This window comes from Cherax quadricarinatus, chromosome 12 (genome assembly GCF_038502225.1).
Source record: "Cherax quadricarinatus isolate ZL_2023a chromosome 12, ASM3850222v1, whole genome shotgun sequence".
Lineage (NCBI taxonomy): Eukaryota > Metazoa > Arthropoda > Malacostraca > Decapoda > Parastacidae > Cherax > Cherax quadricarinatus.
Genome location: NC_091303.1, coordinates 13,394,322 through 13,407,346, shown reverse-complemented (window position 1 = coordinate 13,407,346; position 13,025 = coordinate 13,394,322). Strand labels below are relative to the sequence as shown.

Here is a 13,025-nt window from a genome sequence, read left to right as displayed (position 1 = left end):
GCCGAATAGGTAAAACGCGATTTTATGGCTTAAATACCAACGCTCTTCTTACCGAATAACACAAGCGAAAGTTTGTGTATGCAATACTTTCGCAAAAATCATTCTGAACCTAACGAAAAAAATATATTTCATTGCCTTTGTTTATTATTAAATTATTGTAAACTTATCTAAAATATATTTAGTTGCATTAGGCTAAATTAAATTGCGCTTGTTATAATAAGATTAGGCAAGTTTTCGAAGGTTCTTTTGGCACAAAATTATTTAATTTTTACATTGTTAGGTAAAAGGACACAAGTGCAATTGATGTCATTTTATTGTGGCAACGTTTTGCTCTCCAGGAGCTTTATCTAGACGTTACGTAACGGCTTGATGAAGCTCCTGGAGAGCGAAACGTTGCCACTATAAAATTTCACATTAGTTGCACATGTGTGCCCTCTTACCAAACATTTTGTCGGTAATTCTACCAACATTAATACGATTTTTACATTAACATAAATGAAAAAAAATATATCTTTAAATGTATAAGAGAAATTTTTAGAAAGGACTTAATTTTAAATGAGTTCTTGCTAATTGACCAGTTTCACCTCTTTGGCATGACAAAACCACATGCCTGAAGGCTGGCTACCTTGGACCAAAACGTCTAGCGTTAGCTGGGCGCCAAGGTATTGGACCAGTGTGGTACGGTGGTAGAGCACTGCGTACCTTGTTCCAGGGTTCGTAGGTTCGAGTCTCCTTCGACCTGAGATTAGTGTTTGTTATATATATATATATATATATATATATATATATATATATATATATATATATATATGTGTGTGTGTGTGTGTGTGTGTGTGTGTGTGTGTGTGTGTGTGTGTGTTTATTACAGTGTCTTTAATAAGAGGACCATAGTTATGCACTGCATTTCGGGGCGGATGGAAGATGGAGCATCCACCAATCCTTCCTTCTCTTAAATGTGTAATAATAATAATAATAATAATCGTGTTTTGCAGAGCTGCGCCATTAAGGAAGAGGGAGCCTTGATGCTGGTAACGTGCTCTCGACCCTTCCCTACGGATATAGCGCTTCCTGTGAATATAGTAATTCCTGGTGTTTGTTTGTTTGGTGTTTGCTGCAACTCACTTTTTCTTCATTCAGCTTTTGTGCTTTTATTGTGTAGTCTTGCTTTGTTTTGTGTAGTTTTTGTTGTTGTTGTTGTTGTTGTATATAGTTTTGTTGTTTGTGTTGCATGTGGTTGTTGCTACTAATGCTGTTGTAGTTGCGTTCTTTTTTTTATTGCTGTGCTGTTTCGGTCCAAGTTCAGGACGGGTCCGAAAAGTCGTTTAGCTTCAAGTTTAGTTGTGAGTTACCTGTGATTTGTTAGCGAGTGTTTATGGCATGAAACATTAGCATATCAAACATTTCAGAGCGAATGAATTTGTTAGACTGTGTTTGTTGGCAGGAGGCACAAACATTTCCAAGTGAGAGGTTGTGATGTTTGCGTGTTAGAAACTGTAACTTTAGTACAAAGGTAGCGACTTACCTGAAGTTTCTTAGCAGGGTTATCGTTTCCTGCGCCTCTTTCAGCTGCGACTCCTTAACTGCAATGTTGTCTTTAGCCTGGCACAGATCCTCTTGTGCCTCTGTCAGTTTGCTGCCGCTCTCTTGTAGTGCTTGGCGTGTTTCCGCGATCTCCATGACAAGTTCGTGATTATCGTGATGAGCTTTCTCTAGCGCGGAATGAGCAGTGCGAAGTCTGAGTTCAGCTTCTCGCAGGTCAGACTCACGCCCTTGCAGCTGCCCTACTGTTCGTTGTAGGTCAACCTGCATTGCTTCTTGTTCTTCCTTTGCTGCCTGCAGCGCTTCATAGGTAGCCTGCAGTTCAGCTTCTAATGACAAATCCCCAGATGTGGAACCTGTGCTAAGTTGACCTTCTACAGCCTCTGAAGTTTTAGATTCATTGTTTGCTGAGGAATCGCTTTCAGGCTGCCCTTGCCTGAGCCCCTGTGTTGGGACGGACGATACAGGTGTCTCAGCTTTGGTAACTAAGGCTTGGCGGTCAAGTTCACTCAATTGCCTCATAAGGTTGTCGATGGTGTCTTCTTCGTCTGTGAGCGACAAATCGACCTGAGTAGATTCTTCAGCTCTTTTAATCTTAACCTGCAGTGCCAGGTTTTCAGCATCGGAGCTTTGTAGGGCAATACGCATGTCTTCAATAACCTCTCGTAAACACTGTAGCTCCTTCTCTTGTAGAAGAATCTGTCGATGTAGGTAAGAAATTTCAGAATCCGAAGGCTGTGGAGAAATGTTGGAGTTACGGTCTACGTGAGTCGTTTGTCGACATTTTGAGCAGACGACACCTGAGGTATCACATTCGTCATTCATCCTCACCTCGTCGCTATCCAGCTTGGCATCCATCTGCGCCATGCTCTGCGAGATGGTCTCCAGCACTTTGTAGCGACGCTGCACACTGACCACTGATGTCACCAACCGGGGATTATTAGGTCGCCGGCAGCGCAGCGGTAAGATGCTCTCTAACTTGGCCGCGCGGATGAACCTTGCACACAACTTTTTTTGGAACTCGGTAAATCCAAGATGCACAGGGCACTCACTGTCCTTGAACTTGTTTATGTCCAGCGATGACCTGTCGAGGGATCCATGAAGCGTCAAATTTGAGCCTGCGCAATGGCATCTCTGTGATCGTTGTTTTTCGCCATCCTCCGGAAATCCCAATAAGTGACATAAAGCATTCATGTCGTGAACACTTACCCTCCCTGTCCCGGAGTGATCCAGATACCTGAACACTTCCTCGACGTACTGGTCAATACCCAAAGCTAGCACCACAACTTCGTTTCTTGGAGTTTCAGGAATTTGTAAGTTGTAACTCAAGGCAGACTTCAACCACAGTTCCCGGTCTAATTCCAGGGGCCCATTAAGAGTTTCACAACCATTACTAGGTTTACCCTTTTTATACATATCTCTTAAATAATTAGTGCATATATCGTTTCCCAGTTTGCGCTCACAACATATGGACTGATTGTCACTGCCGTCCCCTTGACCCCGGGTTTCCTTCTCAGTTATATTCCTCTCTTCATCGCTCTCTATCACACATGTGTCTTGTAAAGTGCTACGAATGTTGACACCGCTGACCGGCGTGCTTTCTGAACTACTGCTGGCACTTTTTGCAACATTATTATGACTGTGGTTTCCGGCACTACTTATGGTACTTTTCTCACTATTCTCCGTCTTTTCAAATTTGTTTGAACTCCTAAGATCCGTTTTTCTCACCTTGGCGTTTATTTCAACGGCATCAGTATTAGATTCTGACTGACTGGAGTTGCTAGGAATTTCCGTGCGGCTGGTATTGCATTTGTGCTCCTGGCCCTGTAAATAGGTAGATTGTTCCGATCTTATGTCTCGTACAGCTGCCAAGGTTGAGGTGTCATTCCCAGGGCTGTGTAAGCTAATTCTTTCTATTTGTGACTGGGAACAGCTTCCGACTTTATCAGTCCCTTGGACGTATTTCGGCTTCCTGTTTTCTTTGGTTTCGTAACTCTCTTTCAATTTTAATTTTCTCCAACCTACGAAAGGTGATTTGGGATATCTGTGGCTCTTGTTATTACTGCTTTTGTTATTGTCGTTAAGTGGAAGCGGGTGAGCAGGACAAGAGTTGGGAGTGGGAGACTTCTCTTTGCCGGAGATAGAACGGGATTTCTCGGAACAGGATTTGGAGCCCAGGATGGCACGTAAGCTTGCAACGAGACGACAAGCCTCGCTTCCAGCTCCTGTTGACTGCCCGCGCTGCATATCTCACCAACACCTGCCAAACATAAAAAAAAAAACTTTCATTATATATTAGAAATGCATGCGAAAAGTAGACTGCAGGAGACCTTCGGGTCTGTATCAAGGCGATCTGCTAAGAACTAACCACCTTTAGTTCTGAACATATAGTTCAGATTAAAGTACTAGAGCAGAAAACTGTGGGATTAATGATTGGTCATTTAGGCCAAAAAAGTAACAAATGAAGATTACAAGGAGAGATAAAGATGCAGTAGGGTAGTCATATGATAACTTTTTGATAAGTCATGTACCAAAGATTATTAATATTCCTGTTATAAGTAGTATGACTACTACTATCAGAAGGCATCCATGGATGTATATTATACAACTCAAATGTACAAATGTAAAACAAATTCGAGCTTAAGCAGTAAGGATGAATAACCATGAGTGTTTTGATCGAATCTTAAATGTTACTCATACAGAAAGATAAAGAGTGAAAAAATCTCTGACTTGTAAGACTGAAGACAAAGTGCCCCGAGAGTATTGTCCTGTTGAGTGAATAAATGGTAGAAAGGATGAAGAATGAATTTTCAGGAGAATCTGAGTTACCTGAAAGTTATCTGAAGATGATTCTAGGAGTCACCGCCCCCACAGCCCGGTCCAAAACCAGGCAGCCTAGTTGATGGCCTGATCACTATACACCAAGAACCTCCAAAATCCCAGGAATGTCATCAGTCAGACCTACTTCACAGACGTTGTGCTGATCTGTCCCTCATCGCTGCTTCCTGTCGACCTGGAGTCTACCTACCTGGAGGGTTCTTTCGGGGATCAATGCTGTGAGGCGCTGGTCCACCGTGATCCACTTTGATCCACCGTGAGGCCTGGTCTGTGTCCAGGCCTCACGGTGGATCAGGCCCTGATCAACTGGGCTGTAACATAAAAACATAAGAAAGAAGGAGCACTGCAACAGGCCTACTGGCCCATGCTAGGCAGGTCCAAGTCACCTACTGGCCTAAGCTACTCAAAACCAGCATTTATGTGATCTTAGAAGTAATTGCCTAGTACATCCTACCTAAGCAGATCACAACCATTATTTAGCACTGTCCTCCAGCCCATGCAGCACTTTTAATGTCTTTAATATACCTTTGATGGGTTTCGAGATTTTTCCTACTCCCGCAGCCCGACCTTGCGCTAGCCCTACCTGGAGTCTACCTACCTGGAGGGCATTCCGGGGATCAAGGTCCCCGCGGCCCGGTCCACGACCAGGCCTCCCGGTGGGTCAGGGCCTGATCAACGAGGCTGTTACTGCTGGCCGCACGTAATCCAACGTACGAACCACAGCCCGGCTGATCCGGCACCGTCTTTAGGTATCTGTCCAGCACCCTCTTGAAGACAACCAGGGGTCTTCCCGTTATGCCCCTTATTGCTGGTGGGAGGCTGTTGAACAGTCTTGGTCCCCGGACACTTATTGTGTTTTCTCTTAGTGTACCAATGACTCCCCTACTTTTCACTGGGGGTATGTTGCATCGTCTGCCAAGTCTTTTGCTTTCGTATGGAGTGATTGCTGTGTGCATATTAGGGACCAGTCCCTCCAGAATCTTCCAGGTGTAGATTATGATATATCTCTCTCGCCTGCGCTCTAGTGAGTACAAGTCAAGTGTTTCCAGGCGCTCCCAGTAGTTAAGGTGTTTGATGGAACTTATACGTGCAGTAAAGGTTCTCTGTACATTCTCTAGCTCTGCAATTTCACCTGCCTTGAATGGGGATGTTAATGTACAGTAGTATTCCAGCCTAGAAAGAATAAGTGATTTAAAAAGGATCATCATTGGCTTAGCATCTCTTGTCTTGAATGTTCTCATTATTCATCCTATCAGTTTCCTAGCAGATGTGGTAGTGGCATTGCTGTGGTCCTTGAAGGTGAGGTTTTCGGACATTACCACACCTAGGTCCTTCACATTACTTTTCCTCTCTATTGTGTGATTGGAGTTAGTAGTATACTCAGTTCTAGTTATTATTTCCTCCAGTTTTCCATAACGGAATTTGTCTTCATTGAACATTATATTGTTCTCTGTTGCCCATTGGAAAACTTGGCTTATATCTTCTTGGAGCTTTGCCGTGTCCTCAGTGGATGACACACTCATGCAGATCCTAGTATCGTCTGCAAAAGATGATACAGCGCTGTGGTTTACATCTCTGTCTATGTCTGATATGAGAATAAGGAACAGGATAGGTGCTAGTACTGTGCCTTGTGGGACAGAGCTCTTCACTATGGCAGCATCTGATTTAACTCTGTTTACCACTACTCTTTGTGTGCGATTGGTTAGAAAGTTGAAGATCCATCTGCCTACTTTGCCGGTTATCCCTTTAGCACGCATTTTGTTTGCTATTACACCATGATCGCACTTGTCAAAGGCTTTTGCAAAGTCTGTGTATACTACATCCGCATTCTGTTTGTTTTCCAGTGCATCTAGGACCATATCATAGTAGTCAAGCAGTTGCGAAAGGCAGGAGCGACCTGCTCTAAAACCATGTTGCCCTGGGTTGTGCAATTTTTGGGAGTCTAGGTGGTTTGCTATCCTGCTTCTTAGTACTCTTTCAAAGATTTTTATGATGTGGGACGTTAAAGCTACTGCTTTGCTGCCACCTTTATGGAGTGGGGCTATATCCGTTGTTTTTAGTGACTGTGGAATCTCGCCTGTGTCTAAGCTCCTTCTCCATAGCATACTTAGGGCCCATGAGAGGGTTTTTTTTGCAGTTTTTAATGAACACCGAGTTCCACGAGTCTGGGCCTGGGGCTGAGTGCATGGGCATGTCGTCGATGGCTTTCTCAAAGTCTAGTGGAGTTAAAGTTATGTCACAAATCTGGCCTACATTGGCAGGGTTTTGAGGCTCATTCATGACAAAATTGTTTGGATCGTCTATCTTTAAACTGGTTAGTGGCTCGCTGAACACTGAGTCATACTGCAATTTCAGTATCTCGCTCATTTCTTTGTTGTCGTCAGTGTAGGATCCATCTTGTCTGAGCAGGGGCCCTATACTAGAAGTGGTTTTTGACTTGTTTTTGGCGTATGAAAAGAAATATTTCGAATTTCTTTCAATTTCATTAATCGCTTTTAGCTCCTCTTGTCTCTCCTGGATCCTGTATGAGTCCTTTAACTTCAGCTCAATATTTTCCACTTCCCTGGTTAGCACTACCTTCCGTGTATCAGATAATCTGGCATTCTTGAGGAGCTCAATGGTTCTTCGTTTTCTCCTGTAGAGGGAGCGTCTCTCTCTCTCCAGTTTACTTCTTCTTTTCTTTTGTCTTATAGGAATATACCTTGAACATACTTCGGCTACCAGGAGGGTGATCTTTTCGAGGCATTGGTTAAGGTCCATGTAATTTAAGATATCCTCCCAGAATGTTTCATTTAGGTCATAGTTTACCTGACCCACCATTATATACTGTGTTGTCTATTCTCTGTATTGGATCGATAAAGTCCCTTGGTGGACGAAACGTCTCCTTAGTAAATGTTCTAGGCAACACATATGTCTTTCTTACATATGTTCATGGCATTTTAGCCCCTTTCTACTACATGCATGACCACATCTAGCAGTAATGATGACACCTTCCTGTTATTATGGACGAACATGACTTACAAAATCCATGTTAGTATAGATTTATATCGGGAAGATCTTGTTTGTCACAACTGTAGACCATTATGACAAAATCACCGAGACTGAAAAAGAACCAAAACATAGATGTGATTGGCTGACGTGGATTTTACAAATGCATTTGACAAAAGTCCCCCATTCAGTGACAGTCCATGAGAGGTTAACAAACATAACAAGAAAAGGAGTGATGCTGATTTCCAAATTTCCATGAAAAAGAACTTCAAGTTGGTAGTAAAGTAAAACAAAGAGGAATGTCAGCAAAGCAAAAAAAAGTTCAGAACCCCCAAGGCTCAGTCCTGGCACCTTAATTGTTTCTCATCTTCATGGCAGACATGGATAAAAACACTAGCCACAACTTCGTATCATCCTTGGAGGACGATACGAAAATAGGTACGAAAGTCTCCTCAGTAGATGATACTTAAAAAGCTCAATCAGATATCAGCCGGGCTGTGGTTCGTACGTTGGACTACGTGCTGCCAGCAGTAACAGCCTAGTAGATCAGGCCCTGATCCACTGGGAGGCCTGGTCATGGACCGGGCCGCGGGGGCGTTGATCCCCGGAATACCCTCCAGGTAGTAGGTAGTACAGAGCTTAAGAGACCATCTTGTAGAAATGTAGATCATATGAACTGGGAGAAAAAACGTGCGAATAATAATGTCGGATACGTCGTTTAGAGAATACAATAAGACAAATGCGACGAAGACAAAAAAAAAAGTGAGGGAGGATAATGAGAAATCTCAAAGTTAGATTATTATTATTATTATTATTATTATTATTATTATTATTATTATTATTATTATTATTATTATTATTATTATTATTATAATCATAGGGGAGCGTTAAACCCGTAGAATTATACAACGCAAGTGGGGATGGGGGAATGGAACCCCTCACCAGCGTCAAGGAACCTCCCTTGAGGGGTCACAGAGTTAGAGAAATGAAGCTAATGACGGTACTAGTCAGATCACTTTTGCTTTCACATCTAGAATCGGCAGATCTAGATATCAAAGCTGGAAAATATACAAAGATATTTACCGCCCGTATAGAGCGAGAAAGAGAGGGATATCTGATAATGTACACTTGGAAGATACTGGAGGGCCAGACCCCAAACTGTATCAACTTATTATAGCGGGAGATCTGGAAGGCAGTGTAAAATTAATCGAGTTAAAAGCAGGGGCGCCATATGTAGTGTGTCAGCATCAGTAGCCCAAGATTCTTCAACTTGCTACCACTAGATATCGGAAATATTGCTGGAATGAATGAAGAAATCTTAAAGAAAAAGATGAATCATTCCCTCCAGCAAGTGCCGGAGCAACCAGGTTATGATGGCTATGTAGGCCTGAGGGCTGCTAACAGCAACAGCCTGGCTGAACAGGCACTCAACAAGGAATTTCTGCTAAAGGCCGGGTTAGTAAGGTAGAAAAGCCAGCGAAATCGGTTACAGATCTACCTGGAGTCTACCTGGAGGGTATTCCGGGGATCAACGCCCCCGCGGCCCGGTCCACGACCAGGCCTCACGGTAGATCAGGGCCTGATCAACCAGACTGTTACTGATGGTCGCACGTAGTCCAACGTACGAATCACAGCCCGGCTGATCCGGCACCGAATTTAAGTATCTGTCCAGCTCCCTCTTGAAGGCAGCCAAGGGTCTATTGGTAATTCCCCTTATGCATGGTGGGAAGCTATTGAACAGTCTTGGGCCCCGGGCACTTACTTTTCATTGGGGGTATTTTGCACCGCCTGCCAAGTCTTTTACTTTCGTAGGGAGTGATTTGTGTGTGCAGATTCGGGACCATTCCTTCTAGGATCTTCTAAGTGTAGATTATGATATATCTCTCTCGTCTGCATGTATCAAAGATTGTTTTTTTCCTTCTTTTCCAGCAAAACAGCTTTGAATTATTAATGAATGGTATACAACATCGAGAAGTTGACGAGTAAGATATTATACAACACTTTGGTATCTTTATTGATGAAATATTTCGCCTGAACAGCAGGCTTCTTCAGTCGAATACAGGTAATTACAATACTGGAGGCAGTAGAGGTGCAGAGGCAATTTTAAAGTGTTCAGTCCCTCATCCTTAATGAAGATAGTCAGCCCCTTGGCCTAGAGACATGAGGCCAGAGTCCCGTATACCAGACGTAGACGTCATCATAGGTGAGTGGGACCCACTAGTGGAAATAGGTTATAAGTAACTGTATTCAGCTGGAGACTCCTGTTGTGCAGGCCAAGAGTTTCAACAAGGATACCTAGGTGTTGTACATGTGTCCCTCTCATCAACTTGCCGGTATTGTATGCCATTTAGATTATGATACTTGTTTGACACAGCAACACCGCGTAACATGGTACAGGCGATGTCTTCCGCAACTCTATTGTTAATTGTTTAGCATGGCCTATTTCCACTAGTGAGCTCCACCCACCTGTGACATCATCTCTAGCTGCTACACATCACTACTCTCACCTGAAGATAAGTCGGTGGCTTCTAGGCTGATTGACCACCTTCTATCAATGATGGGGTAGTGATCACCTCAAAATTATCTCTCTCCACTTTCACTGTCTCCAGTTTTTTAATCGCCGGTATTAGACTGAAGAAGCCTGCGCAGGCGAAACGTTTCGGTAATAAGGATACATAAATGTTGCACACGTCTCACTCATAAAAAAATACACCAAAGTAAAAGTAAATGTATACTGAAAGCGATAAGAATTAAGATTTACCTGCCATCTTACATGTTCTCGAGAAAGGAAAAAAAGGCAGTAATCCTACCAGAGTGCATAATATTTAACAGGCTTCCGTTTCTCACTCATATAAATGGATGATTGCTCTCTATCAAACTTTCACCAAACATTCCTACAAAATATATTTCGTCTACAATTTGAAACAAGCAGCGCTAAGTAGAACTCAGGTATGTCTCGCAACGAAAAGTCAGAATCTCTTGGAAGAGACACTCCAAAAGGGTGATAGAAATACGAAAATTATCACACACACACACACACACACACACACACACACACACACACACACTCAAGGAGAAAGATCTTGGGGTGAGTATAACACCGAGCATGTCTCCGGAAGCACACATCAATCAGATAACTGCTGCAGCATATGGGCGCCTGGCAAACCTGAGAACAGCATTCCGATACCTTAGTAAGGAATCATTCAAGACACTGTACACTGTGTATGTCAGGCCCATACTGGAGTATGCAGCACCTGTTTGGAACCCGCACTTGATAAAGCACGTCAAGAAACTAGAGAAAGTACAAAGGTTTGCAACAAGGTTAGTTCCAGAGCTAAGGGGAATGTCCTATGAAGAAAGATTAGGGGGAAATCGGCCTGACGACACTGGAGGACAGGAGGGTCAGGGGAGACATGATAACGACATATAAAATACTGCGTGGAATAGACAAGGTGGACAAGGACAGGATGTTCCAGGGAGGGGACACAGAAACAAGAGGCCACAATTGGAAGTTGAAGACACAAATGAGTCAGAGAGATAGTAGGAAGTATTTCTTCAGTCATAGAGTTGTAAGGCAGTGGAATAGCCTAGAAAATGACGTAGTGGAGGCAGGAACCATACACAGTTTTAAGACGAGGTTTGATAAAGCTCATGGAGCGGGGAGAGAGAGGGCCTAGTAGCAACCGGTGAAGAGGCGGGGCCAGGAGCTAGGACTCGACCCCTGCAACCACAAATAGGTGAGTACACACACACACACACACACACACACACACACACACACACACACACACACACACACACACACACACACACACACATACACACACACATACACACATATACACACACACATACACATGTGATACCTATTTTCAAAACAGGTGACAGGTCCTTAGCTTCGAACTATAGACCAATAAGCCTAACCTCCATAGTGGGAAAATTTATGGAATCAATAATTGCCGAGGCAGTTCGTAGCCACCTTGAAAAGCATAAATTAATCAACGAATCTCAGCATGGTTTTACAAAGGGGCGTTCCTGCCTTACGAATTTATTAACTTTTTTCACTAAGGTATTTGAGGAGGTAGATCATGGTAATGAATATGATATTGTGTATATGGACTTCAGTAAGGCTTTTGACAGGGTCCCACATCAGAGACTATTGAGGAAAATTAAAGCACATGGAATAGGAGGAGAAATTTTTTCCTGGATAGAGGCATGGTTGACAAATAGGCAGCAGAGAGTTTGCATAAATGGGGAGAAATCAGAGTGGGGAAGCGTCACGAGCGGTGTTCCACAGGGGTCAGTGTTGGGCCCCCTGCTGTTCACAATCTACATAAACGACATAGATGAGGGCATAAAGAGCGACATCGGCAAGTTTGCCGATGACACCAAAATAGGCCGTCGAATTCATTCTGACGAGGACATTCGAGCACTCCAGGAGGATTTGAATAGACTGATGCAGTGGTCGGAGAAGTGGCAGATGCAGTTTAATATAGACAAATGCAAAGTTCTAAATGTTGGACAGGACAATAACCATGCCACATATAAACTAAATAATGTAGATCTTAATATTACGGATTGCGAAAAAGATTTAGGAGTTCTGGTTAGCAGTAATCTGAAACCAAGACAACAGTGCATAAGTGTTCGCAATAAAGCTAATAGAATCCTTGGCTTCATATCAAGAAGCATAAATAATAGGAGTCCTCAGGTTGTTCTTCAACTCTATACATCCTTGGTTAGGCCTCATTTAGATTATGCTGCACAGTTTTGGTCACCGTATTACAGAATGGATATAAATTCTCTGGAAAATGTACAAAGGAGGATGACAAAGATGATCCCATGTATCAGAAACCTTCCCTATGGGATAGACTAAGGGCCCTGAAACTGCACTCTCTAGAAAGACGTAGAATTAGGGGGGATATGATTGAGGTTTATAAGTGGAAGACAGGAATAAATAAAGGGGATGTAAATAGTGTGCTGAAAATATCTAGCCTAGACAGGACTCGCAGCAATGGTTTTAAGTTGGAAAAATTCAGATTCAGGAGGGATATAGGAAAGTACTGGTTTGGTAATAGAGTTGTGGATGAGTGGAACAAACTCCCAAGTACCGTTATAGAGGCCAGAACGTTGTGTAGCTTTAAAAATAGGTTGGATAAATACATGAGTAGATGTGGGTGGGTGTGAGTTGGACCTGATAGCTTGTGCTAACAGGTCGGTTGCCGTGTTCCTCCCTTAAGTCAATGTGACCTGACCTGACTAGGTTGGGTGCATTGGCTTAAGCCGGTAGGGACTTGGACCTGCCTCGCATGGGCCAGTAGGCCTTCTGCAGTGTTCCTTCGTTCTTATGTTCTTATGTACACACATATGTGAGGAGCTCAACATGAGATTTAAGGAAGTATTTACAGTGGAGACGGGAAGGCCTCTCGGGGGACAGACCAGATTGGGACACCAGCAAGGAATATACCGACAAGTGTTGGATGACATACATACAGATGAGGAGGAGGTGAAGAAACTGCAAAGGGACATCGATACCTCAAAGACAATGGGACCAGACAACATCTCCCCGTGGGTCCTTAGAGAGGGAGCGGATATGTTGTGTGTGCCACTTACCACAATCTTCAACACGTCCCTGGAAACTGGGCAACTGCCTGAGGTATGGA

General features: G+C 43.3%; 1 protein-coding gene across 2 annotated transcripts in view; it reads right to left on the bottom strand.

The window, feature by feature from the left end:
- Positions 1-13,025, bottom strand: part of LOC128686644 (uncharacterized) — a 158,341-nt gene that overhangs the window by 141,430 nt on the left and 3,886 nt on the right. For both annotated transcript variants that reach the window (XR_011391894.1, XM_070084240.1), the window contains exon 2: positions 1,523-3,799. Coding sequence is in view for 1 of the 2 variants with exons in the window: in XM_070084240.1 (XP_069940341.1) it covers positions 1,523-3,786 (2,264 nt within the window). In the remaining variant the exon portion in view is untranslated. The remainder of the gene's footprint in view (positions 1-1,522; positions 3,800-13,025) is intronic.